Source organism: Drosophila sechellia, chromosome X, assembly GCF_004382195.2.
Source record: "Drosophila sechellia strain sech25 chromosome X, ASM438219v1, whole genome shotgun sequence".
NCBI lineage: Eukaryota > Metazoa > Arthropoda > Insecta > Diptera > Drosophilidae > Drosophila > Drosophila sechellia.
The window spans coordinates 5068873-5094637 of record NC_045954.1 but is presented as its reverse complement, the minus strand read 5'-3'; the positions used below and the strand labels follow the sequence as shown (position 1 = coordinate 5094637).

General features: G+C 46.0%; 6 protein-coding genes across 19 annotated transcripts in view; 2 read left to right on the top strand and 4 right to left on the bottom strand.

The window, feature by feature from the left end:
* The window catches only part of LOC6612412 (small conductance calcium-activated potassium channel protein), a 60583-nt gene extending 57093 nt beyond the window's left edge, over nucleotides 1-3490 (bottom strand). For 5 of the 11 annotated variants that reach the window (XM_032726530.1, XM_032726532.1, XM_032726538.1 and 2 more), the window contains exons 1-2: nucleotides 3249-3480; nucleotides 2084-2585 (exon numbers count right to left, since the gene is read on the bottom strand). The gene's annotated coding sequence lies outside the window, so the exon portion shown is untranslated. Of the gene's footprint in view, nucleotides 1-2083; nucleotides 2586-3248 lie in introns of those variants that run through there. The other 6 variants (XM_032726537.1, XM_032726534.1, XM_032726533.1 and 3 more) reach the window with 2 other exon arrangements.
* A 4488-nt stretch (nucleotides 3491-7978) lies between these two features.
* On the bottom strand, nucleotides 7979-9679 carry LOC6612417 (calcineurin subunit B type 1). Its single transcript, XM_032725324.1, has 3 exons — nucleotides 9634-9679; nucleotides 9362-9408; nucleotides 7979-9106 (listed from the first exon to the last, which is right to left on the bottom strand). The coding sequence occupies exon 3, from the start codon at nucleotides 9069-9071 to the stop codon at nucleotides 8559-8561; it is 513 nt and encodes a 170-aa protein (XP_032581215.1). The 5' UTR covers nucleotides 9072-9106; nucleotides 9362-9408; nucleotides 9634-9679; the 3' UTR covers nucleotides 7979-8558.
* LOC6612418 (DNA repair protein XRCC1) lies at nucleotides 9376-12662 on the bottom strand. Of its 2 annotated transcripts, XR_004362483.1 has the most exons (7): nucleotides 12389-12662; nucleotides 10985-12319; nucleotides 10837-10925; nucleotides 10443-10774; nucleotides 10117-10386; nucleotides 9921-10054; nucleotides 9376-9408 (listed from the first exon to the last, which is right to left on the bottom strand). XR_004362483.1 is itself a non-coding variant. In XM_032725323.1 (5 exons), exons 1-5 carry the CDS (start codon nucleotides 12437-12439, stop codon nucleotides 10268-10270), a joined length of 1926 nt encoding a protein of 641 aa, XP_032581214.1. In that variant the 5' UTR covers nucleotides 12440-12662; the 3' UTR covers nucleotides 10072-10267. The 2 variants fall into 2 exon arrangements, 1 of the variants encoding a protein (XP_032581214.1); XM_032725323.1 differs by lacking the exons at nucleotides 9376-9408; nucleotides 9921-10054 and having other exon boundaries at nucleotides 10072-10386.
* Nucleotides 12663-13166: 504 nt separating this feature from the next.
* On the top strand, nucleotides 13167-15730 carry LOC6612419 (protein DENND6B). 2 transcript variants are annotated; one of them, XM_032725096.1, is made up of 2 exons: nucleotides 13167-14347; nucleotides 14415-15730. In XM_032725096.1, exons 1-2 carry the CDS (start codon nucleotides 13247-13249, stop codon nucleotides 15213-15215), a joined length of 1902 nt encoding a protein of 633 aa, XP_032580987.1. In that variant the 5' UTR covers nucleotides 13167-13246; the 3' UTR covers nucleotides 15216-15730. The 2 variants fall into 2 exon arrangements, with proteins under 2 accessions (XP_032580987.1, XP_002036927.1); XM_002036891.2 differs by having other exon boundaries at nucleotides 13168-14347; nucleotides 14412-15730.
* A 15-nt stretch (nucleotides 15731-15745) lies between these two features.
* LOC6612420 (DNA replication licensing factor Mcm3) lies at nucleotides 15746-18621 on the bottom strand. Its single transcript, XM_002036892.2, has 3 exons — nucleotides 17103-18621; nucleotides 16804-17037; nucleotides 15746-16743 (listed from the first exon to the last, which is right to left on the bottom strand). The coding sequence occupies exons 1-3, from the start codon at nucleotides 18459-18461 to the stop codon at nucleotides 15877-15879; spliced, it is 2460 nt and encodes an 819-aa protein (XP_002036928.2). The 5' UTR covers nucleotides 18462-18621; the 3' UTR covers nucleotides 15746-15876.
* Nucleotides 18622-21377: 2756 nt separating this feature from the next.
* On the top strand, nucleotides 21378-25680 carry LOC6612421 (RNA-binding protein 4F). Of its 2 annotated transcripts, XM_032725272.1 has the most exons (9): nucleotides 21378-21650; nucleotides 21715-22688; nucleotides 22774-22949; nucleotides 23008-23952; nucleotides 24019-24450; nucleotides 24515-24635; nucleotides 24691-24793; nucleotides 24865-25200; nucleotides 25331-25680. In XM_032725272.1, exons 1-9 carry the CDS (start codon nucleotides 21633-21635, stop codon nucleotides 25427-25429), a joined length of 3204 nt encoding a protein of 1067 aa, XP_032581163.1. In that variant the 5' UTR covers nucleotides 21378-21632; the 3' UTR covers nucleotides 25430-25680. The 2 variants fall into 2 exon arrangements, with proteins under 2 accessions (XP_032581163.1, XP_032581162.1); XM_032725271.1 differs by having other exon boundaries at nucleotides 21379-21650; nucleotides 24865-25680.
* The last annotated feature ends 85 nt before the right edge of the window (nucleotides 25681-25765 follow it).

Below are 25765 nucleotides of genomic sequence, written 5' to 3'. Positions count from 1 at the left end.
ATATTTAAAAGAAACCAGAGCAAAACGGCGAACAAAAGGAAATTTCAGGGAAAATGTGTAAAATTTGGTTGTGTTTTATTTTCAAACAAGTTTATTTGATATATTTTTGGATAATAGGTTGGGGAATAAACACAATTGACATTTTATTTACAATAGATGGATGCTAAACTCGCAGTGTGTGTGTGCGTGTACATCAGGGTTTACGATCTTCGTTATTTACAATAAAAACAAGGAATGTCTAATTGGGATTTTCGTGCCTAGCAATGGGTAATTGACAATGATTTCCATGCTGAAATTTCAAAATCTTTAGTGCCTTTTAGGCTGTAAAAGAGCTCGTTAACGATGAACATATTTCTTAGATCAAAGATTCGTGTTGATTTAACAACCACTTGCTTAGCCAACTGTAACGTGCGTAATTATCCTTTAATTTGAATAGTTTTATTATCACTTATGTAATTTACCTTTCAATATTCTAATCGAAGTAGCTCTTAATTTAATTTTCGATTTGCCATTGTAACTTCAACGCAAAAAGTTTCGTTGTCCAAAAAGGGCTCTTAAAGTTGCCCCTTTTGCACTCAATTATTTATTTTTAGTTATGTTTTTGGGTTCGACCGCAAACTCAATTTGGTACTTCATGAATTTTGAATGTCCATGAGTGTGGGAGAGAGCGGGGGGAGGGGTAGGTGCGGAAAAGTGCGGCGATGATGGGGTCAGGTCATTGTTTTACTGGAAAATCTCGCATTCCCTTTTTCCCAGGACCAAGGCGTTAGTCCTTTTATGCATTTGCATGACCGCAAGAAGGGCAGCTATACTAGCAAACGTTCTGTGTCGGGGGCTCTTCTACTTGGGATCCGAAACCGGAGGTCCTGCTGGGCTCCTTCCTTAAGGTCCTTCCTCTGATTGCACAGCACTCGAAAGCTCCTGTTCGTTGCGGCTAGCGGTTGCTCAGCCAACTTGGCCTAATCTGCATATACTGCACGGCGAGCAAAAATGTCAAGTATTCCGACTCCCGTTCGCATTTAAAAAAAAAAAAAATAGCCTTTTTAGGTGGGGTTTGGTGGAGGGGATGGGAACGTACCACCGAAAATCTATTCGAGCCCTTGTCGGTATGCCAAGTTGGCCTAATTTTATGAGCCAAACTTTCGGTACGTCTCTGCGATTCGGGCAATTTTTGGGAATATTTAACATGGCAGCGTGGATTTGTGATTTATTTATGAGTTTGCGGGCACTTTAAAGTTTTTTATCGGCAATTTTGGAAAACCTTCAGGATCTTTGGACTTGCTAAGTTTTAAATGAGTGGTTGGGCTGGAGTAATTTACTTTTGCGAATTACTTGCAGTTGATACTTGCAGAGTCTACGAAAATGAGTTTTAAACAAGTTACAAACCCCTTCTTCTATGATTTGCACACTAGATACATACATGCATACATAGATACTTTTAATCCCTCTAATTTAGTCAGCAACTTTCTCTTTTCCTTTCAAAACGTTTCTAATTACTTGCATTGAAGTTCTTAGCTTAATGAATTGCATTAGCTAAACTTTCTATCTATGTATCTATGCCAGCTAACTGAGACTTTTCAACCTTTTATCTATTTACAAGTATTTACTTCTTTTCTGCGCTTCTTGCGAACGCAGTTAAGTTGTTGGTTAATTGCAAGTTTCGACTGAAGTTTTCTTTCAGTCCATGTGTGCATGTGTGTGCCTGTGTGTGCCTGTGTGTGCCTGTGTGTGCCTGTGTGTGCCTGTGTGTGCCTGTGTGCGTGAGTGGCCAACTGCAGCTGTGAGTTGAGGAATGTGCACGCATAACTCATTTAGCATTCCCTCTCGCTCCGTTTGCTTCTTCCCTCCCAGTGCTGCTGCTGCTTCTCCTCCCTTTGTACATTGTCCTTTGTCCTTTTCTACCGCCACTTGCACTTTGCAGTTACAGTTATTATCGTTCGTGTCGGTATGCCAAGCGTTTCGGTTGCGTGTGTGTGTGCAGAAGGGTGCAGGCGGCATGTGTGTAGGTGTGTGCGTGGGTGCGGTGGTGTGTGTGTGTTAGTAAGCATAACACTATCTTTGTTGTTGTTGTAGTGGTACCCACTTTGATATTTTGCGACGCCTTCCAGCAATGTTCGTTGCTCTCGTTGTTGTTGTTGTTGTTGCTTTACTGGATCTTGTTGTAATGGCTCCTTTAGTTAATAGCTGGTCCCGCTGGTGTTGCTGTTGTTGTTGTTGTTCGTGTGATAAAATCGGCAATATTTGGCACGCTCGTGTCACTGTGTTGGTATACAACGCAAATGCTGCTGCTGTTCGTCCATATTGCCATTTATGCACATGCATGTGTCTCCGTGTGTGTGTGTATGTGTGTGAGCGCGCGCGACAAAGACGGAAAATTCGGTGGACTTATGTGTTGGGAAATTGCAGTTGATGTTGTTGCTGCTGCTGCTGCTTCTTCTGCTGTTGCTGTCGCATTTGCATTTGTTGTCGAATTTGTAGCTGCTGCATTTTCTTTGGCATTTCCATTGGCCGCATTGGCCGCTTTTCTCTTTGCTTGCACTTGTTTTTTATTTGATATTTTTATTTTGTTTAACTATATATATTAACTATAGAATAACAAGAAAAAAATAGATATGCATATTGTTTATATATAGATGGACTGGCATCTACGTATGTATACATGTAATTTTATGTGTGTACGACACCCACGAGACAACGGTGACGAACGGAGAGCATTCAACTCCACTGCTTGTCGAATTTAAACTACTTTGCGTGGTTTTTATATTTTATGAATTTTCGATGCATCTGTGCCTTGTCTATGCTGCTGCTGCTCCTGACTTGTTTGTCGAAACGGGGCCGCTGCAAACTTTTTCAGCTTAAGTAGCCAGCTTTGAAACTTTTCACACTGCCCTCGGGGGATTCGTACCCACCACCACTTAATCTGAAAGTAACGGCTTAAGCCGCCGCTGATTGACAGCGATCCTGCTCTCCTACTCTCTTTCCGGCACTCGCTTTTTTTTTGCTTTTGGGAACTGTCTACAAGATCGACGTTTTAAGCTTTATTCTTTTGGCATGCTGGACTTCTTCGGATTCTCAGCTTAAAATGCATTATGTTTCTTGGTTCTCTTTATTTTGTATTCAATCTGAGATCGTGAAGTAAGGCCCTTCAATCCTCTCTCTGTTTCCTTTTTCAAAACTAAGCCCATTTTCTCTTCCCTTTTGCTCCTCTCGCTTCAGGATCTCACTGTCTTTCCTTTGCTTCATCTTACTGTTTTTGAGATCTAAACGTTTGTCTCCTTTTCGTTGGCTGTTGTTGTTCTAGCACCTGAAGCTTACTGTATGCTCGTGTATGTGTGTGTGTGTGTGAGTGTTAAAGTTTTTGTGTTTTTTTCTTTTGCTGTTTGCGCGACGTAGAACTCTCAACACACAGACAGACAGACACAGCATATAACGGGACGGAGGGCGTCCGTCTCGCTTTCACGTTGATGTTTCCGTTAGTGTTGTTTGTGCGATACTGACTCAATTTGTTGCTCGGCACCGTGTATATAGCGTGCTTCTTCTTACTCTCCGCTCGGCTGTCGGTCGGTTTGTCGCTCGGTCGCCCAGTCGCTCTCTCCCGCTTTCCCCCACTCCCTCTCCCGCCCTGACGCTCTCTCTCTCTCCGCCGCTCTGTCGCACTTGTGGGCGGAGAGTCGTTTAGTCCACCCAGCGGCGGCGACAGTTAACTTTGTCTTTTGCGAGGGGCTGGAGGGGGGCGGTGTGTTGGTGGTTGGTGTGAAAAAGTTTCGGTTGTTTGATTGGAAGCGAATAACCCCTAAAGGTATGCTATTTTTAGATTGCAACTTTCGAAATTCCTTGCCACAAAACCAAACAGTATCGACTAAACGCAATAAAAATTACTATACACAATGAGTTAGCTTTTGCCATTTGAAAAGTAGACAAAATACACAAAAAACTAGGACTACATGGCGTATGCGTATTATGATTTTGGTGCATTAACAAACAACCCCCCCTGAGAGAAAACTCCCGTCGCCGCCACTGGAAGACACTTGCCACTAGTGTGTCCCGAAAAGAAGAAAAATAACAGCATACAAGTATAAAGACACTTCGTTGAGTGCATGCAGCGCAGGAGGGCAAAGGAAATCGGAAAAGCGGGAAATCGGGAGTCGCAGCTCGGAGTCGAAAATGAAAACAGAAAACAGAGTTACAGAATCACACAAAATCAGAGTCGAAATTGGTGACCCCGAGGCGCACAGGAGCGGTCTAATTGGCAAGTTACCTCACTTTTGCATATCTCTCCTTGTCTCGATTAAGTTTAAACCAATTATCAACATTAATAGATTTCTTCGAGACATTTTATTTGGTTGAGAACATTTAACGTTTCATTTAATGTGCGGAATTGCATATATTAAACTAATTACAGCTGGATCAAATGAAACCGAATGGAAGATTAGAACCCAACTGGCCATTTTCTTATGCTTTGCTTGAGCTGTAAGTATCCATTAAATTCATTAGAGTGCCTCGGCACTTGTCAGTTTTACTGCCACATTTCAGTTAACGAGAGTGCGAGAAAGCAGCCGAGAGCACTTAACATTGACCTTAGGATAGTTAGACCTAAGATTCAACCTTAAATGCAAATGCAAAAGCTAACAATCTATTACACATATTTAAACATATTGTGAATCAAAATGGTATAATTGCTGATGATTATATCGTATCATGGAACTGATACTGATCTGCATATAGCAAACATACTAACATTCTGATATCAGCTCTTGTAACGAATAATCATAATCACTCGTTGTGATTGAACGATTTTCATTTTTCGCTCTACCGGTGCGCTTCGTCACCACGTGTACTGTGTGCTGTCCATAGTGATATGGGTGTATACTTTCAGGTATATCCTTGTCGATTCCCTCGAGAACGCGGAATCGCTGCCTATAACTCGAAGGGTTAGTGGGTCAGGTTCAGGTCCGGCCCTGGTGTTTGCCATACAACTCCTCGCTCCCGAAACTCGATATCGTAGTCGCAGTCGTAGTCGTATTCGTATTCGGTTTCAGATTCGGACCACGATTCGGGTTCGGAATCGGGGTCTCCAGAGTAGGGTTCCGTTGCGTCATCGGCGTTTGTTTGCTGCCACCTTTTAATGGTGGGTGGGCGATGGGCGGTGGATTGGTGGATTGGTGGGCTGGTAGGTTGTTAGGTTGGTGGTTCAGTGGGTCGCTGGGTGGGTCAAAGGGCCCGAGACCGCGAGGGGCGGTGCACTGTTGAGGTAGCTGCGTGGTAATGGTGAATTTATGGTTCTGTGGGCGGGAACAGATGGAAGCGAAGGGCGGATAGTGGCGGGGGAATCCAGCTCCACGCTCCCGGTGGTTGTTGATGCCTTGTTTTTGTAATTCCCATTCACATTGTATACCACACCCCCCCTCCCATTCCACGCGTTTCGTCGTTTTTGTTTCTTGTGTTTTTCCTGCCGCTTTTTGTCTTGTATGCGTTTTTGGTTACAGCTCGAAACTGGCACGAGTCAACTTTTATCGCACAATACACACACATGCCACTCAAGCGCACACACACACACGCACAGTGGTGGGCGAAATTATAGCAATGGCTAATTAAATAAGTTAAGCGACCACTAAGCACAAAACAATGCTAATATATGAATGAAATGCCAAACGATTTCCGTAAGCATATTAAAGTGGTAATGGCCCCATTTTGACTTATAATAGTTGCTATAATTTGCCATTCTATGGCAATCAAAATGTTCACCCTAAGACTAAGTAGTAGTGACTTAGTCACTAGAATTTTGAACGCTGCTGTCAAGGGGAGACACACACATGGACATTGATTTGGCATTTGTTTTCACAATTATTATTATTGCAAAAACACAGCCAACAGGCCAAAAGGAAAACAACGCACAAAACAGGCAACATAAACTAAAAAGCTTTTATTTTCGCCCAGGTGTGGGCATCGAAAACTAAATGCCAGAGCCCATAACCCCAGAGATTCCGGTTGGCAAAGGACTATGTGGGAATACAAGACAATTTCGTTTGGAGGCTACAGGATATCCCTTACCTGTCCAAACTCCATTACATTATATATATATATATATGTATGTATGAGGCATATTGATTTGTGTTTGTGGTAAACAGGTATATCCCCCCTCCCTTCTTTGCTCGCCAGCCCATTAAAATTGGTAGAATTTCTGTACATGCATAATTTATAAAAAGCCGTTTGACTAAATAGTTGCCACCGAAACGAAGTTATTCAAGCGAAATAAGTTTGAGGCCAACAGAAGCGGCAAAAAGGTATCCCAAAATAAACGGAGACAAAAAGAAAAAAGAAAAAAAGGGATCAATAGGTTTTGTGGCAAGTTGGGCGATGGGTGCCTCAGATTTTGGAATGACATCAATGACCGGTAATCTTGCGATGGAAAATTGAATAATATTTGCCCGAAGCGCGGATATATACTATGCTATTATCTAAACTTGATCATCTCCTCGCCTTGCCCGGAAATATATAGATATATATATATATGTATGTATATATCACCTGCCCCATCGAAGTTAAAAATTGTTTGTATGGCCCATCGATTAATACAAGTCCCGAGAACGAAATGATGGACGCCAGTTGGTATGGAAATGCCCGATTATTGGGGCCCGGCGACGTTACGTACCATCCGAAAATTGGAGCACATTAATCAAACCAATTAATAGCAATCGGAAAAAGGTCAGCCGGTGGGCTCGTGACGCAGCAACAGGAGCGAAATTAGTGGGCAGCAGGTCAAAGGTTGCTCCTTGGGAATCGTGTGGCGGCGGGTGTAACTTCAGCATTAACCCTACTAATTTTCAAAATGGAAATGGAAATTCATTTGGAGGTCGGATTCGAAGCGTGGGCGGGGCCCAGGCGAAAATGATTACCGAACCAGCTTGCGACAGACAGCATATAATAATTTATTGATACCAGGCACACACACTCACGCATTCTCGCACACTGGCGCACACAAAGGACCTCCTCGCAGGACCTCGCAAGTTCCCTAATTCCGTGCCCCAGTCGCACAGCAGGTGACTCCGTGGTCAAGGCTCTGTTGCCGTACAAGTTCGGCGCGGAGCCAACAGCTAGTTGGCTGGCTTCCTGTCGTCCTCACTGCGAGAAATTCCTGCCGAGTTCGGCCACCAAAATGTGGGAAATACATAATATAATATATTCTGCAGTATTGAACAACGTGGCGTATACGTAATATTTTGTTGTGTGTTTTAAATAAACCTGGATGATCATCTCTTAATACTTTGCAATATTTCTGTTCTATTCGAAGGTGTTTTAAATCAACTCGTTCGCTGCTTTGTAGAGAACAACGTGGCGTATACGTAATATTTATGTTTCATTAGTAGGTAGATGTTTTATATCAATGAACGAACTTTTCCTACTTATTTGTGACATCTCTGTTCATTACTAAGGTCATTTTAATCAACATGGATGAACTTCTTCCACTGCACTATAGGCTGGCTGAATGGTACCTTTTTGTGTCCAAAATTTATAACATCAAAACGGAGAGAGATATTTAGTTTGCACTGATGTGTTCTGAACAACGTGACGTATACGTAACGCGTATGTTGGTCACTCAATTTTTTGCGAGTGTAGTGTGTCTTGTCACATGAGGGACGTCACACACACACACACGTGTAGTTGGAAAATCGGTGACCTACAAAACATTTAATCGTTGCCAACGGCCAAAAAGTTTTCGGTTACTTTCGGCCGGTGGTTTCCTTCCCACATTCTGTGGTGACCATCTTCTATGGGGTCGGCTTTCGGGACTCCGGAGTTTCGGGAGCGCTGGGCGACGAACTGAACGACACGCACGTGTTGTTCGTCCAAGGACTCGCGGACCGAGCAACTCGAGGACACCTGAACCCGCCGACCAAAGAACCCAGCCCACATTCGGCCTCCTCCAACCAACAACAGATTGTGGTAGCACAACGAAAAATCACTAAGTAAACGCTTGTTGGGGGTTTTTAGTTTAGCTTTTCGATAAACAGTGTTTAATTGTAGTTGTTGTTGTTTCTTTGTCAATTTTGTTTCTTTTTTTTTTTACATATCTTATACACAACATTTAGTCGAGTGATGAACTTAAGTGTTAGGCTTGAATTGAACGTAGAGTTAGGATATAGTACAAACTAGTTTAAGATGATGCGAGCAATCCCAATCGTAGGTCTTGAGTATGGCATCATTTCGAATGGAAAGGGGGGATAGATGAGTTCGTTTGGTGAGTGGTCCGTTGCCGGTGGTTTCAAGTATGAGTATAAGACACAATTCATTGCATTCTGTGGATGAGAGAGATCGATCGGATCGGATCGTTTGGATCAAAGTGTACTACCTATAGGCAATGGGTATCAATAAATTGAGTAAACTGCTTCGTTTTTGGCACGCCTCAAACGCCCTCACAGACTCACAGACAGACCGTTTATTATAAAGCTGAACAGGTTTCAAGGAAGGGAAGGTACACACACACTCATTACGGAACCCGGCTATATAGTATCATATCTACACATTTGTATATATAGTACTTATATGTGTGGCTCCGCCTAAACATCGACAACCATTTTCTTGTGGATATCGGTGTTGCCCACCACCGAGCAGAACTCATCGAACGATATCTTGCCATCCTCGTCCTTGTCCGCAAAGCAAATGGTCTTGTCCACGATCTGCTGCAGCTGTGTGTCCTTCAGATTGTTGCCCACCATCATCTTGAGCACCTGGAAGAGTTCCCCGTTCGAGATGTAGCCATCATTGTCCATATCGTAGATGCGGAAGGCGAATCGCAGCTTGGACAGCTTGTCGCCGCGCACGCTAAACTGCGACACTCCCTGGATGAACTCCTTGAAGTCCACCTCCCCGTTTCCATCCGCATCGAAGATATCGATCACCCGCTGCACCAGCGGATTCTGCTGCAATTCCGGCAGCGACATGAACTCGTCTATGCTCAGCGCACCCGAGTTGTCCAGATCCAGCTTGCGGAATCGCTTGCCCAGCCTGCGGATCTCGTCCGCATCGAAGTTGGAGCACATGTCCATGGGCAGGGAGGTCTCGTTACCCATGCTGGCCTTTGGTTACTTAGTTCTCTGGTCTAGATCTGCGAATGGAACGCAAGCGTTAGGAGACGGGGCATTCTGCTCTATAGAGAAAAAGATGATTCCAAATGAATTTCAATAATACAAAAAATATATCAGCTGAGAATTGAGGAACATTTGAGTAACCAATGAGAAAAATTAGGAGGATAATCGGTATGTGCAAAAACTGATGCATACTTCCAGGCAGCTTAATGTTCCACTTCTCGAAATCATTTGGATTGCACTTTTTCTCAGCGTTTTCAGCACGACCTTCTTACCCAAAATTTGTTTGTTAATAACTCAATTTTCCAACGACTGGCACGCTCTAAAAAGAAATGGAGGTGGAGTTCAAGTTAGCAGTATACTTTTAATTACGGCTCAATCGTATCGATTTTCCAAATTTCCACAACTTTTCACTACTCGTTTTCGCTTCAGCAAGGGTGGAGTGGAATCTCTGCAGAGGCACAATTCCGGATGGAACTGCGTTGGCCAGGATGCTTGGTTGGTGAGTCGCATTGCGGAATCGCAAGTGAAAGCCATACATATTTACCATAAATAAACAATAGTTGCGCTGGATTGTTTAATTCCCAAAAAGTGCTCTCTACTCGCTCGACAGCAAATACACGACTGCAGGCGAGTGAGAGAGTTTTCACCGTTAGCTCTTGCCAAAGAGTGGGAGAGCGCAGCTGTCAAAAGCGGACAGCTGTTGCTTTTCCACCTGTTTTTCTTTTCGTTTCGGGGTCTGCAAATTGGTTTTCACTTGTGCACTTTCGCTTTTCGTCTTTTAAGGCATAGTTTTGTACGTAAACGGGTTTTCTTCGCTTAACCATAGCATACCTTTGGATGAAAATTGCTTGTAGAATCGTGCTATGCGTTAGTACTTTTTTTGTAAAGTCCTGCTGGAGATGGACCATCGCACTATCCTAGAGGTGGTTCATTCGATAGTTCTTATAAATGAACATGCGATAGATCTATAATAATAGCAATATTTATTCCTTGAGCTCTTTTATTCAAAATGGTCCAAGCCACTCACTAATTTTGAATTTGTCGAAATCAGCCTGCTTTCTTGAATAACGAGTATATACGATAAACAAATTAAAAAATATGAAACCCGCACTACGCATTACAAGCAATTTAAGTAATAAAGGCGTATACAAAATATAAGACGAGATTAGAAACGGCACCTAAACGATTTGTTTTTTCTTTTGCTCCAGATAGTCCTCTTCATCGGTGCTAACTTCGTATATATCTCGCGATTTCGTCTTTACTGTAGTCCTTAGTTTGGCTTTCTTCGTGTTGTTTTCTAAAATTAAACAATAAAATAGCTAAAAGAAGAGGGAAGCAGAACAGAGAGCTTACCCTCAGCCACGCGCTGCAGTTCATCTTCCGTATCAGTGCCCGATAAGGCATCTGGATTCATTTCCACATTATTCTGATCCGCTTGAGCTGTTAGCTTGCTATCCGCCTCCAGCATTGCCACATCATCCTTACCGGAATCGTGTCGTGGCCTCGTCGCCTCATCGCACAGCTCCTCATCGCTCTCCGGCTGGCCAAGGTCATTGGTATCCAGGGCGTAGCGTCGCCATGGCAGGTACTTCTTCAGCTCATAGCATTTCTCGATCCAACTGCGTGTCACAATCTTGCCCTTGCCCTTCACCTGATTGTACTTCGGCGTGTTTTTGAATGCGCATCTGTTTGGGTTTCATTTTAAGTGTTAGCGGTGTATACTAGATCAATCTGGACTTCCACTTACATCAGATGGGTGCATCCTGACCCCCAATCAGCCTTGTACTTGGCTCCCAAGGCGACCGCTTTCGAGCGCAAGTCTCCACGATCGGGATTCTGAAAGCAGAAGGGATGGGTTTAAGCCGCTTGTGATGCAATCCAATGGATTTCCCTACCTGTATGCCACTGATGACCAGGACCACACCCTTGAGTAACTGATTAAGAGGACGGTATTGAATCGGTGTCTCCACGATCTTTTGCTTTTTGGCGGGCGTGACTGCGACTCCGTTGGGAGATGAAAGACGCTTTTGCGCAGATGGGCGCGAACTTTCCTTGGCCGTCGAGGTGTCCAAAGATCTGTGGTCATGCTTAGATTTATCCTTACCCCTGGACTTCTCCTCATTCGAATGCGACCTTTCCTCTTTTTGTAAATGCTTCTCTTCTTTGGCTGTGGATTTTTCTCTGGAGGATGACTTGTGCTCCCTTTCCTCTTTTCGTAAATGCTTCTCTTCTTTGGATGTGGATTTTTCTCTGGAGGATGACTTGTTGTCCTTTGCCGGGGGTTTGTCTTCTTTGCTGTTTGACTTCTCCAAGGAATGCCTGCTGGACTTTTTCTTTCTGCTCTCCCTCTCCTTTTCCTGCTCCAAACGCCGGCGATCCTTGTCCGCCTCCAGATGCTTGCTCAGTCGGTGTTTCTTGGCATTTACCTCGTCGTCCTCCTCGTCCTCATCATCGTCGCCGAACAAGAGTGAAGCTCGATTGCGATCCAGAGGCTTGGCATACAATGACGTCGGAGAAACCGATCGCAGAGCATTGAGAACTGGTGATGACGACGTCGAGGCTTTGGGCGACGGTTTGGGCGATGCAGCCAGGCCAGAAACCGTGCCAACGCTCAGCCTTCGCAGGGCCGTGGTTCCGGCGTCCCGAATGGCCGCCGCTGTGGAGGCCGCAGTGACCGCGGGCGTCTTGTGCTGCGTCTCCTTCTTCCAGCTGTGAAATCTGTTCACCTGGTTGTCCGTCTCCGAGTCCGGCGACTCCTCTCGCAGCTTAAAGGCACCGAATTGCATCACACCCTGCGGCAACAGGGATTTGACCTTAGGCGCCGCAGCAGCCACCACATGCACCTTGACGAATGAGAGCCCGTATAGCACATGGCGATTGAAGGGTTGTGTGCAGACAATCTTAAGCAGCTTCCACTTCTCCGGCAGTGCACTATCCGCCAGCGCAGTGCTACTGAAGCAGCGCACGCGATTTGGATTGCTCGAGTTCTTGCTCTCGATGGGCGTCATAAAAGAACTGGACAGCAGCAGCTCGCGGAAATCGTCCGCCTGGCAGCCCGTTCGACTGACCAGCACCTCGATGAAGGCGGCATGTTCGTTGCCAATATCGATGCCCGTAATCTGTTGCGGTTCCTCGAACTCCAGCACAACGTATGCGGATTTCTCTCCCGGCGCCTTGGTTCGCCACTTCTTGCCGGCGTTTTCCTTGAGCAGATTCTCTGCTACGTGCACCTGGCCAGCGGGATATTGCATAGTTATATAGACGTACATACAGACGGGTTATATAGGAGCACCACTCACCGCATCTTCGCTGCTCACTTCGCGTACGGACTTGAAAAGCGCAATTGGCATTTCGCAAGTCTCATGAATTGCACTGAGACGCCGATGATTTGGCGGCAAATTGCTTTGCGGGCGATTGCGCCTGTGATTAAACTGATTGTCAAAAAGAAATTAAGTCGTTTGCAAGTGTTTTCATGGGAGTTAGAATTTTTGTTTATTTGTTGTCTTTTGAGGATGGGAGGTGAATTATGCTGATTTTGCTTAACCAACTATTTCAAAAAAAAAAAACCGTGTATTGTGTGCACAAATTGCCCATCACTAGCAGTGCTGGCAGCCTAGTTGGTAATCTCTAAATAGGGTCTCTTCATCACTATATCAAAATACTAGCTAGTTAATTGGTTGACCAACACTGGTCACTTCAATCCCACTGTATTATATGTTTATAAAGAAAATGCTAATGATCTCATATATTTGCCTAGGATATTATTAGCCTTTCTAAATCAGTCGTTATTTAGTTTTTATTCAAGAGATTAAATTGCTAAAGTGGCAGCGCTGGTGAAAATCAAAAATAAGTGAAAGTTTTGAAATGATAAATTTGCACATAGAGATGAGCAATGATTGCAAACTGTGACAAGAAACAAAATAAATATTTAGAAATATAAAAATAATAACAAACTGTTAAGAAAAGCAAGCGACCAGTATAATTGCGCTAATTTATTATATTTAAAATTATTATTGCTTATTAGCAAATACTATCGCATTAAATGGTGACTGGCGATGGTAACGGTAACTGCGAGCAGTGAGCAACTATCGCCCTTCCCTGATTCCCCTTGTCAATGTCGCTGGCAAAGAAATAAATAAATATCAACAAAATACAGAATGAGCGCGGATGCGAGAATCAAGCAGATGGCGCCATCGCTGGACACCAGCGAACGGAAGCGGGAGCACCAGGACGTGGATGCCACCAACTCGAACTCGGAGCCCAGTGCCAGCGATTGGGTGAACTTCTCGCAGTGGATGCACTGCTTCTGCGTGGTCACCTTCGATCTGAATCTTGGCCAGGCGCTGGAGCACGTCTATCCGCCGGCGTTCATGCCCAGCGACCAGGAGGTCAGCAACATTTGCTACATGGCCTTCCCGGACTCAAATTCCGGCTGCATGGGCGACACCAAGTTCCATATGCGATTGCGCTGCACAACGCGTCGGGACTCGTTGCCGGGCTACAATGCGGAATGCTCGCCGGCGCTGCGACAGGATGGCTCCCACTACTGGGGCTTCGTCTACTTTCGCCAGAAACGGGACCCAAATCTGCCGCGTGGTTACTTCCAGAAGAGCTTTATCATCATCACACGACTGCCGTTCTTCAATCTGTACTACGACATACTCTCCCAGCTGGCGCCGCGCTACTTTGAGGAGGGCACCGATATCCTGCGGCTGGCCAGCGAGCAAATCAATCGCCAGTGGCCCGGCCTGCGGATGGGCATGCCGCTCCAGCTGCCGCTGCTGGATTGCAGCTATCAGATCTGCATACCGCGGACCAGCAGCAGTCGGAAGTCGACGGTCGATGGAGGTATCGGTGGTAGTGCGGGGGAGTCGCCACCAGTCATGGCTGCTTGCCCGTCAGCCAAAGTGCTGGCCTCCGTTAACGAAATCGAGCTCTTCCGCTCCCTGGACTTTGTCATGGAGCAGCTGTACACGCTGTGGGAGCTGGTCATCACCGCCGAGCCGATTGTTGTCGTTGGCACCTCACCCGCCGACTGCTCACACATGGTGCAGACCCTTCTGGCCATGATTGCGCCGCTAGAGTATTGCGCCGAGGCGCGTCCCTACTTCACCATTCACGACAGCGAGTTCCGCGAGTTTACACAGGAGTGCAGCAGCAAGACCACACTGCCCGCCTGCATTCTGGGCGTCACGAATCCGTTCTTTGTGAAGCTGCTCAAAGATTGGCCGCACATGCTTCGACTGGTGGACAACCAGGTGAGTGCCCAATCTCAGTAAACGCAATACCATCTACCAATAGCTCCATCTTCCTCGTTTTCAGAAGAACATGCAGCAGCAACAGCATCTGCTGCTGGGCCAAAAACACGCAAGGAACATCGCCTCGGCCACATCCTTCTCCAGTTCAACGGAACTCGGTGGCCGTATAGCACTGAAATCGAACGCCAATCTCAACGGCAGCTCCAGCTCCAGCAATGGCTCGGGCGACGCCTCGTCCGCTGGGCTGCACAGCAAATACAGGCCGTACCTGAAGAAGGACAAGGCGCTGATCAAGAAGGTGCTGCTGGGCATGAAGACCAAGCGGCCGGAGCATGTGCAAACCGCACTGATACGACGCCACCTGCTCGAGCTGACGCAGAGCTTTATGATACCACTGGAGCGGTATATGGCATCGCTGATGCCGCTGCAGAAGGACATCAGTCCGTTCAAGTCGGCGCCGAATGCCAGCAGCTTCAAGCTGGACGACTTTCTGGCCACGCTGGAAACGGCTGGGCCGCAGCTAACGTCGCCGCTGAAGGGCGACTGGAAGGGCCTGTACAGACGCTTCTTTCGTTCGCCAAATTTTCGCGGCTGGTACGGTGCGCGGCATCGGGAGCTGCAGCTAACGCTGCAGGATCTGCAGCTGCAGGCGCTATCGGTGGCGAATCTCGAGCACTGGGCGCACGACAAGCAGGAGGTGGAGATCATCGACATGATACTCAAGCTCAAGCAGAAACTGAATCTCTATGGCGACAAGGCCACGCAGCTGGAGGGCAACAATGGCTCAACTCAGCAGCAGATACGCGCCCAGATCGAGTGCATGAAGGGCTTGCTGCCGCCGGATCTCAAGAATGTGGTGAATCTTTGATGGTAGTAGCTCAATCCTGGTACGCCTCCTCCTCTGCCCCTTATCACTTCGGCTGCTCCACATCTGTCTGCTAGTATCCTGTGATTCTGTGCCTGGCGGTGCTCTTTATCAGTGTAAATAGGTTTTAATTGGCGATTAGTCGCCGCATTCGTGTCTAGCTTAATTCTAAAGTAATCCCAAGCGAAGCGATGTGAGTGCAAGAACCATGAATGTTAGTCCAAACTCCAAGTCAAGTATTAAATGTAATCGATGTGTCCCTTCCATTTTTCACATCCTTGCGAACTCAATGCTCATGTCTCAAAATGTGGAAGAACTGGGCTGCAGCTTGAAACCACTGACCATGTTGCAGCTCCTCCTCCTCCCCAGCTTACTGACTGTGAATGTGATTGATTGCAAGCCAGTTGGTTCCGCCCTCAGTTTGTTTCTTTTAAAACCGTTGTGCAACTTTGTGTGTATATCGCTTAAATTGTTTATGTCTCCGATTGTCAAATATAAGTTAACTATAATACATTATAGCTGCAGTCTTTCCATGGATTGCAATGCGAGTTCCAAAGTGTTTATTTTATCATATAAATACAAAACAAAAAAAGACAACTTAAGCGCTAGTATGGATGATGATGGATAAAAGTGGATGCAGATTGATGCTCCTTGGAATGCGCGATTAGATGAGAAAGACTATATCGTCGGCGACCATGATCTGATTGTCCTCGGTCATGCGATGCACGGCTGCCTCGATTTCGCCAGCGGTGAACGGCTCCTGGCTGCCAACGTTGATGGCCGTGGTGATCCTGGCCAGCGCCAAGCTCTGTTCGCGCGCCTCGCGGAACAGGCGCTGCAAATTGTTCTTGAACTCGCCCAGGCGGGCATCGCTGATGACGGCCGGCTCGGTGGTCGGTGTGGCGCCAGACTGCTCCTCACTGGAGGGGCTGGCCAACAACGTGGAGACCGAGCGATTGGGCAGCGAACGACGAGTCTCGCGACGCGTCAAATCGCCAGCATCCGGCTGTGGGGGCTCAATATCCTCCTCATCGCTATCGGCGCCCACAGTCGCTGTGCGTGTGCGCTTGGAACGGCGCGATGGTGAAAGCTGGCTAGAAGCCTCACCGTTGTCATCCTCCGCGTCGGAGCCGCTGTTGCGGCGACGCTTGTTGGCGCGATCCTTATCCAGCACCTTCTTGAAGTAGGCGAACTGGACCAGCTCGATGGCCGCATGGGCATCGTCGATGGTGACCGATTTGGACATGCGTGCCCGGGCATGGGCCGTGGACAAACGGATGAGGGTCTCCAGGGTACGGGCCGTTATTGGCTGCGTGCGCGCCACATCCGTTTCGACCGCCTCCTGGGAGCGCAGGCGCGAGTACTCATTGGCAATCGCCTCGCAGGCCTGCTCGCCCAACTTGGGCTTCATGCACTTGGCAATGTGGATGTACTTGCGCATGAACTCCACGGACAGGATCTTCTCGTGGCGCTGACGCGACTTGCCATGCAGCAGGGCATCGTACTTCTCGTACACCTCGGTGTCCTTCTTCTGTAATATGAAATTTTAGGACCATGTCAATCAATCAACTCCATGCAATCGAAAACCCACCTCCTCGCTGCTGGAAACAAAGGACAAGGAGTCCGCATAGGAGCTGCCCATGGACAAGGGCTCGCCATCGGCCTCCTTGGGATTGCGATAGCGATGCATGCGCACCACATGGTCCGAAATCATCTGGTCCACATCGCTGTCAATCACGTCCAGCATAACGAAGAGCAAATCGAAACGCGAAAGCAGCGAATCCTGCAGTCCAATATTTTCCATTGGCGTCTTATATTGATCATACTGCAATCGAAGGCGAAATTAGCAAGAGAAGCGATGGATGGAGACGGACTCGGATGGACTCTTACCCTTCCGTACACCGGATTAGCGGCCGCCAAGACGGAGCAGCGAGCATTGAGCGAGGCATGGATGCCCGCCTTGGAAATGGTCACGCGACCCTGTTCCATCACCTCATGGATGGCTGTGCGATCGATGTCGCTCATCTTGTCGAACTCATCGATGCAGACGACACCGCGATCGGCCAGGACCATGGCGCCCGCCTCCAATCGCCGCTCACCGGTCTCCTGATCCGTGGTGACCGCCGCCGTTAGACCCACGCCGCTTGATCCGCGACCCGTCGTCGGTATGGCCCTTGGTGCCGTATTCAAGACGTAGCGCAGCAGCTGCGACTTGGCCACCGAAGGATCGCCGATGAGCAGGACATTGATATCGCCACGCAGGCGTGTGCCATTCGGCAGGATCTTCTCCACGCCGCCGAGCAGCAGGCAAAGGATGGCCTGCTTCACGTAGGCGTGTCCATGAATCGAGGGCGCCAAACTCTTGCTGAGCAGCTCGAAGATGTCGTTGTTCTTCGCTAGCTTCTTGCACAGCATAATGTCCTCGCGCGATATGTCCAGGTTGCTCTCCTTGCTCAACAGCGATATATTGTTGGCCAGCAGCACGGTGCGGAACGTGCCCGAGGTGTAGCCACCGCGTTTGCCCGGCAAACAGCGATAGCTGCCCACAATCTGTACACGATCGCCGGGCTTGCAGCGATCCACGAGATCGTCGTCGCACACAATATCCACCGAGCGCGGCAATTGTCCAGCCGGCGCCTTCTCCGGCATCTCTTGAATGGTCAGCGTCTGGTGATCCTTATAGACGGACAAACCGTATTCGGTCTCCAGCAGATTGCCATCTTCGTCCTTTGTGGGATAGGCAGCGCCAGATGGCACAGCCTCGAACGATGTGAGATCGGTGTACTTGCGCTCCATGACCTTCCGGGTATTGGGGCAGTAGTGAACGCTGCGCACCACCTTGGGACGAATCAGCGACACCTTGGTGACAATGCCCTCCACGCACACCATGTTGCCCAGATAGATGGAGGTGAGGGAGCGCGGCGTCACATGCCGATTGCCAAAGCAGCCCTCGAAGCCGACAAACAGATCCTCGTGCATTTTGGCATAGCCCGGATCAACGGTGGACGCATACTCCTTGAGCGCCCTGCCAAAGGCCAGCTGCTCATCCGCCGCGTTGCCCAGTAGCCCCAAGGCACGCTGCGGATTCTTGCGCTTTAGATCGTTGACGTTCACGATCAGGCGCTTGCTCTTCTCCGCGATCATGTCCTTGACGTGGCCCGCATAGATGCCCTGATCCTCCTCATCGTCCAGAAAGTCCACATACTCGCGCTGTATGTCCTTGATGAACTGCTCCCCCTCGTGGGCCATTCTGTTGCTTATGCTGTTCGCTGGTGTTCACTAAACTTCTTCCGATTTCTCTTGTGGACCAACTTCGACCCGCTCGAACTTCGAAGGCAAACGCAAATGCAAACAAAACTAATGCCGCAAATTGCACGCCGAATGCGCAAAGTTTTTTTGGCGGGAAAAGCGTAGTGTGACCATATTGTGCGCATTTAAGGCATGGTTGCGCGGGCAAAATATATTTACTATAATTATTTTCTTTGTTATATATTTACTTATAATTATTTACTTTATTATATAAAACATAGTTGACATGGCAATATTTATAAAACATTTCAGAAAAATAAAATGCAAAATTTTTCTGTATTTCTATAAAATCTATATACATAATATAATCTATAACATAATAATAAGTCTTTCAAATGAGCTGTTTATGAAATATTACTCTCAACTCGTTCTTGGCCCGTCTTCACTGTAGTGCTGGGCCATCTTATTACATTCGTATTATATATTTTCGAAGACGGGCTGCGCGGGCAGAATATTTGTACTATTTATTTCTTTTTTTAATATATTTACTTCTAAATTTTTATATTATTATATAAAAATAGTTGACAGCAAGCTAACTAATATAATCAATTTTATGCTGATATGCAAATTTATAATTAAAACGTTTCCACCAAACATCTGACCTAAATTGTAATGCAAACAATATAGAAAACAATCAAATATTAAATATTTCCTATAATAGAATAATTATTATTATAGTAGTAATAGTTATTATTATTATTTGCTTGAATACTGTCCACACTTCATCCATTTCAATAATAGTATAATATATTTATTATTTGCCTAAGTACTGTCTACACTTTCATTTCAATAATAGTATAATATATTTATTATTTCCTTAGGTATTGTTCACACCTAATCCGTTCCTATAAAATATTTATTATTTGCCTAAGTACCGACTACAATTCTATTCCAATAATAGAATAATATATTTATTATTTGCCTAAGTTTTTTTTGGCGGGAAAAGCGTAGTGTGGCCATATTGCGCGCATTTAAGGATTGGTTGTGCGGGCAAAATATATTTACTATAATTATTTTCTTTGTTATATATTTACTTATAATTATTTACTTCATTATATAAAACATAGCTGACATAGCAATGTATATATATATATATATATATATATATATATATATACACTACAGTGAAGACGGACCAAGAACGAGTTGAGGAGTAATATTTCATAAACAGCTCATTTGAAAGACTTATTATTATAGAACATGGATATATATATTTTTCTGTATTTCTATAAAATCTATATAAATATATATATCCATGTTCTATAATAATAAGTCTTTCAAATGAGCTGTTTATGAAATATTACTCCTCAACTCGTTCTTGGTCCGTCTTCACTGTAGTGCTGGGCCATCTTATTACATTCGTATTATATATTTTCGAAGACGGGCTGCGCGGGCAGAATATTTCTTCTATAATTACTTCTTTTTCCTATATATTTACTTCTAAATTTTTACATTATTATATAAAAATAGTTGACAGCAAGCTAACCAATATAATCAATTTTATGTTGATATGTAAATTTATAATTAAAACGTTTCCACCAAACATCTGACCTAAATTGTAATGCATACAATATAGAAAGCTTGAATACTGTCCACACTTCATCCATTTCAATAATAGTAAAATATATTTATTACTTCCTTAGGTATTGTTCACACCAAATCCATTCCCATAAAATATATATTATTTGCCTAAGTACTGTTTACACTTCGATTCCAATAATAGTATAATATATTTATTATTTCCTTAGGTATTGTTCACACCTAATCCATTCCTATAAAATATTTATTATTTGCCTAAGTACTGTTTACACTTCGATTCCAATAATAGTATAATATATTTATTATTTCCTTAGGTATTGTTCACACCTAATCCATTCCTATAAAATATTTATTATTTGCCTAAGTACTGTTTACACTTCGATTCCAATAATAGTATAATATATTTATTATTTCCTTAGGTATTGTTCACACCTAATCCATTCCTATAAAATATTTATTATTTGCCTAAGTACTGTTTACACTTCGATTCCAATAATAGTATAATATATTTATTATTTCCTTAGGTATTGTTCACACCTAATCCATTCCTATAAAATATTTATTATTTGCCTAAGTACTGTTTACACTTCGATTCCAATAATGGTATAATATATTTATTACTTCCTTGGGTATTGTTTACACCTAATCCATTCCTATAAAATATTTATTATTTGCCTAAGTACTGTTTACACTTCGATTCCAATAATAGAATAATATATTTATTATTATTAAGTGCTGTCTACACTTCCATTCCAATAATAGAATAATATATTTATTATTTTTCTAATTACTGTCTATAATTAATCCATTTCAATTATAGTAAAATATTCATTATTTCCTTAGGTATTGTTCACTCCTAATCCATTCCTATATAATATTTATTATTTGCCTAAGTGCTGTCTACACTTCCATTCCAATAATAGTATAATATATTTAATTTTTGCCTAATTACTGTCTATAATTAATACATTCCTATAATAGTAATAGTAACATATTTTTTTATTATTTACCTAATTACTGTTTATTTTTTATTGTAAGTACTGCTTATGGCCTAATTATATATATTGTTATCCTAAGTATTTGAATTTTCTATACATATCTGCCCGCCCAAGGAAATCATATAATGTTTGACCACATATTACTGAAATTAATCTACAAATTGCTTATAATGTGTCTTCACTGCACCGCCGGGGATGCAGAAAAATGCCTAAGGTGCCGGAACTATCGTGTGCGCACAGCTATCGATATCACGCGCTGGTCACACTATTGTAACGAAAAAAATTGGCTAACTCTTCCCATTTCGCCGGTGTTTCTTGACAGAAAACGTTCAATTTCCGTTATCCGGATTCTCAGAAAGTGCCTGAAAAAAAAAGGAAAAAAAGAAAAAGTGCCCAATAGGAAAATCAAACCTCAAGCCAAATAATTTTTCGCGGTAAGTGCAGCAACGCGATATTTGATTGGCCAGCCCTGCGTTTGCGGTTTTTTTTTTTTTTTTGTTTTTTTATTTCCTGTACTTTTTTTTGGGGGGGAAAACTTGCGTTTCCGCGAAAACCGAAAAAAACGGATCAAGCAATGGACGCCGAGAAGCAGGTAAGTGTCCGATTATAGCCCCAATAGACGCCGCTCTTATGCAGATGCCGAATATATATTCCAGCTGGAAAGTCAGCTGGAGAAGGAGCTGGACGAGATGTCGGCCGAAGATTTGGGCGTCGATGCCTACGATGAATACGATTTGATCGTGATACCCGATGAGGGAAAGGGCTCGCCGCAGAAGGCTAGCAGTGAGTCGCCGCAGAAGGCTCGCAGTGAGTCGCCGCAGAAGGCTCGCAGTGAGTCGCCGCAGAAGGCTCGCAGTGAGTCGCCGCAGAAGGCTCGCAGTGAGTCGCCGCAGAAGGCTCGCAGCGAGTCGCCGCAGAAGGCTCGCAGCGAGTCGCCGCAGAAGGCTCGCAACGAGTCGCCGCAGAAGGCTCGCAACGAGTCGCCGCAGAAGGCTCGCAACGAGTCGCCGCAGAAGGCTCGCAATGAGTCGCCGCAGAAGGCTCGCAACGAGTCGCCGCAGAAGGCTCGCAACGAGTCGCCGCAGAAGGCTCGCAGTGAGTCGCCGCAGAAGGCTCGCAGTGAGTCGCCGCAGAAGGCTCGCAGTGAGTCGCCGCAGAAGGCTCGCAGTGAGTCGCCGCAGAAGGCTCGCAGTGAGTCGCCGCAGAAGGCTCGCAGTGAGTCGCCGCAGCAGGAGGAGCACAAGTCGGAGGAGCTGGGCCAAGGATTGCGCCCAAGCTGGCCACCGTCGCCCGCCGGCGGGGATATGACAACCATTGAGCTGAGCTCATCGGACGACGAGTCGTTAGTGGAGAAGGCTGAGGAATATGAAGACGATGACCGTGGCAAAGCGGACAATGATTCCATTTGCAGTGGCGAAGATGTGGGTGTGATTGACGAAGATGTGGAAGTGATTGGCGAAGATGTGGATATGATGGAGGACTCCGACTTGAAGTCGAACAGTGAGGAGTCCAGTGACAGTGACAGTGACAGTGACAGCGACACCGGCGAAATTCAGCGCGTGTATCGGGAGCTGAATGCGCTTCCCAATAAGAAGTTTGCCCAAATGGTCTCTCTTGTCAGAATCGCCTTGTAAGTTTGCCCGCTTCTCCCCCTCCTATTTTCCATTTTTCCAATATTGGCATACGCTAACATTGATTGTTGATTGTTGATGCAGCAAACTGAATGATCTGGACAGGATCGAATCATCGGTGCTGAAGTTGAAAAGTCTGGCCACTGTGCCGGCTCACGTGTGGTTGAAGTATCTCAAGGTCCGCATGTCCGTCACCCAAACTGAGGCGGAGCACAAGGCATTCCAGGAGCAGTGTGCCACAGCATTGGGCTACTACTACAGTATGCGATATATAGAATCCACTTTTAGTTAACCCAATTGACGAGTTACATATTGCAGGCATTCCGCTGTGCGAATACATTGTCAACTACCTGGTGGATCAGGGCCAAGTAGAGAACCATATGCTGTGGGCCAAGCTGCTGGCGGACTACGACGTGGAGCGCCCAGACTTTGGCGATAAGCTGCGCTCGCTGATCACCACAATTACGGACGCAGATGAGGCGGCCGACTTTGAGGAACTGCTGCAGAATCGCTGCGTCACCTGGACGTGCACCGTGGAGCAGCGCAAGATGATCAAGTCCGTTGTGGACAAGTTTAAGCAAGATCTCGCCGAGACTACACATTGTTGGAAATGGCCTGAGGAACTGAAGCCTCATATCTACTATGTAAAGACATTACCCCTTGACGATGATCTCAAAAACGCTGTGATCCGTTTCATATTCGAGCGCTTGGTGTCCAAGTTTCCCATTTTCGATGCGCTCTGGTTATCCTACATCGACTTCATTCAGTACGAAAGCGCCACTGTGGCGGAGGATGTGGATGAGGATAATTTAAACGCCGAAATGAGAGCCAAGCGGAACAGCCGCTTGGGCAGAGGTTTTCTGCGCAGCACGGAACTCGACTTGGCCAGACGTGGTGTGCGCAGTCAGCCCAGTGTAGAACTGAATCATCGTTTCCTCGACCTCATGGAGCGCACCGACTTTGAGCTGGCGGAAGTGGATGAAGAGATTCTTGTCATACAGCAGCACATTATGACCGACATGGAAATGATCGTGGAGCTGCATCTGGACTATCTGGCGTACCGTGTGCGCAACACCAATGTCAGCGATGAGGAGCAGGTCGCCAGTCTGCGTGGCGCCTTCAATCACGCTTGGGAGGAGCTAACCGTGCTCTACGGCGACGAGGCGGACACCAGGTACGAGGTGCTGCAGTTGTGGGCTCAAGTTGAGTACACGCACCTGGCCAATCCGGACAATGGACGCGAGATTTGGCGTCAGATAATGGGTGAGCGCCAAAGCTCTTTGATACTTGAATGCATAAACTATTTGTTAACTACCTACTCATCTGCAGGCTATCCGGGCAGCACGAAGCGCGGCATGCTCTGGCTGACCTTTGCCCAGATGGAAAGCGAATACAATGCTGGCCACGGCACACGCGATGTGCTCCGCAAAGCTCTCTTGCAGCCCGTCCTCGAGGATGGCATTTTGGTGCAGGACATGTACCGCCGCTTTGAACGTTGCTATGGCACCTATGAGTCCATTGCCAACTGCCAGGCCGTTGAATTGCCTGCCGCGTATGCGGCTAATCCTCGCCAGCAGCAGCAACAATCGAATCGCGAGCCAAAGAATCGCGATCAGCCACGTCGCCAGGCGCAGCAGCAACCGAAGCAGGGCAATAAGATGTCCAAAACCAAACCATCTGGTGGAGCTTCACCACCATCGACATCGAAAGTCAAGGGGCCAGCGAATGAGGAGGCCAAGAAATCGAACTTTAAGTACTCGCGTGAGTTGCGATTGCTTTTGGCCACATGCGATTCAACGCCTTAAATGAATTTTTTCTCTTCCAGCCAACATGGAAATCAACAAGATCTTTGTGAGGAATCTGTATTCCGGTTGCAGCAAGAAGGAGCTGTACGATCTCTTCTCGTCCTTCGGTACCATCATAGATGTGCGCCTGGTGTACAAGCTGTGAGTGCGAGATTTCAATTACTGATTTGATTTTAATCTATTTAATCCTCTCCAGAAACAAGCAATTCAAGGGCATTGCATACGTTGAGTTCGAGAAGCCGGGCGAGGCTCAACGAGCTGTGGCTGGACGCGATGGTTACCTGTTCCAGTCCATGAATGTGAGCGAATGTGTGCCTTACTGTTTGACCGAACAAACCAAACCAAATGCATTTTACAACTCCTCTTCCAGATCTCCGTGGCCATTTCAAACCCACCGCCGAGGGGCTCATCCGCCCAAGCTGCCAAGCCAAGTGTGGCTACCAAGCGACGTGTGCCCACCTCGCTTATACCCACGACCGTTGTGCGCCAGGAGGGGGCCAAGAAGTTGCGCTTGATACTGGACGAGCCGGGGGGCACATCATCCACTTCGGCACCCGCCGACGTGGCCACCAATCCCGAGGCTAATGGAGAGGAGCAAAAGGGAGATGATCAAAACGAAGAGGAGCAAAAAGGAGAGGAGAAAAAGGGAGATGATCAAAACGAAGAGGAGCAAAAGGGAGATGATCAAAAAGAAGAGGAGATGCCAGCTGTTGTGCCGAAGTCAAACGATGACTTCCGCAAGATGTTTCTCAAGGATTAGGCGATAAATGCTGGAGGCTGAGCCCGGTGCCAGCGGCCATTTGTAGTTTGTAAGACGGGGGGGAAGATGACAAAAGGGAGATGATCAGAAAGGAGAGGAGCAAAAAGAAGAGGAGATGTCAGCTGCTCTGCACAAATCAAACGATGACTTCCGCAAGATGTTTCTCAAGGATTAGCCGATAAATGCTGGAGGCTGAGCCCGGTGCCAGCGGCCATTTGTAGTTTGTAAGACAAAGGGGGGAAGATGACCAACAGGGCTGATCAGAAAGGAGCTTTGTAAGACGGAGAACCTTAAAATTTTTTTAAGATTTAAGGAGACCTAAACAGAACCCAAAGGTTGGACACACTGTACAAAGAAAAAACTGTTGTAAGACAATGATTAATAAACTGGTTTCATCAGTGAGTGATGAACCCAAGTAAATACAAATGTTTGTTTCGCATATAATCCCGGTGACCCGTTGAGTCCTTGGATGAGTTGGGGGTTTCAAGTGCAACGATGCAACGAAATAAAG

Coding starts and splice junctions, on each gene's coding strand:
- LOC6612420 (XM_002036892.2), bottom strand. CDS start 18,461: ATGGCCCACGAGGGGGAGCAGTTCATCAAGGACATACAGCGCGAGTAT. Junction 17,038..17,102: donor CTAATCCGGTGTACGGAAGG/GTAAGAGTCCAT, acceptor CTTCGATTGCAG/TATGATCAATATAAGACGCC. Junction 16,744..16,803: donor TTGTTTCCAGCAGCGAGGAG/GTGGGTTTTCGA, acceptor TTCATATTACAG/AAGAAGGACACCGAGGTGTA.
- LOC6612419 (XM_002036891.2), top strand. CDS start 13,247: ATGAGCGCGGATGCGAGAATCAAGCAGATGGCGCCATCGCTGGACACC. Junction 14,348..14,411: donor TTCGACTGGTGGACAACCAG/GTGAGTGCCCAA, acceptor CCTCGTTTTCAG/AAGAACATGCAGCAGCAACA.
- LOC6612421 (XM_032725272.1), top strand. Junction 22,950..23,007: donor AGCATTGGGCTACTACTACA/GTATGCGATATA, acceptor TACATATTGCAG/GCATTCCGCTGTGCGAATAC. Junction 24,451..24,514: donor ATCGAACTTTAAGTACTCGC/GTGAGTTGCGAT, acceptor TTTCTCTTCCAG/CCAACATGGAAATCAACAAG.
- LOC6612418 (XM_032725323.1), bottom strand. CDS start 12,439: ATGCCAATTGCGCTTTTCAAGTCCGTACGCGAAGTGAGCAGCGAAGAT. Junction 12,320..12,388: donor AAGTGAGCAGCGAAGATGCG/GTGAGTGGTGCT, acceptor CCCGCTGGCCAG/GTGCACGTAGCAGAGAATCT. Junction 10,775..10,836: donor TCAGGATGCACCCATCTGAT/GTAAGTGGAAGT, acceptor AAACCCAAACAG/ATGCGCATTCAAAAACACGC.
- LOC6612417 (XM_032725324.1), bottom strand. CDS start 9,071: ATGGGTAACGAGACCTCCCTGCCCATGGACATGTGCTCCAACTTCGAT.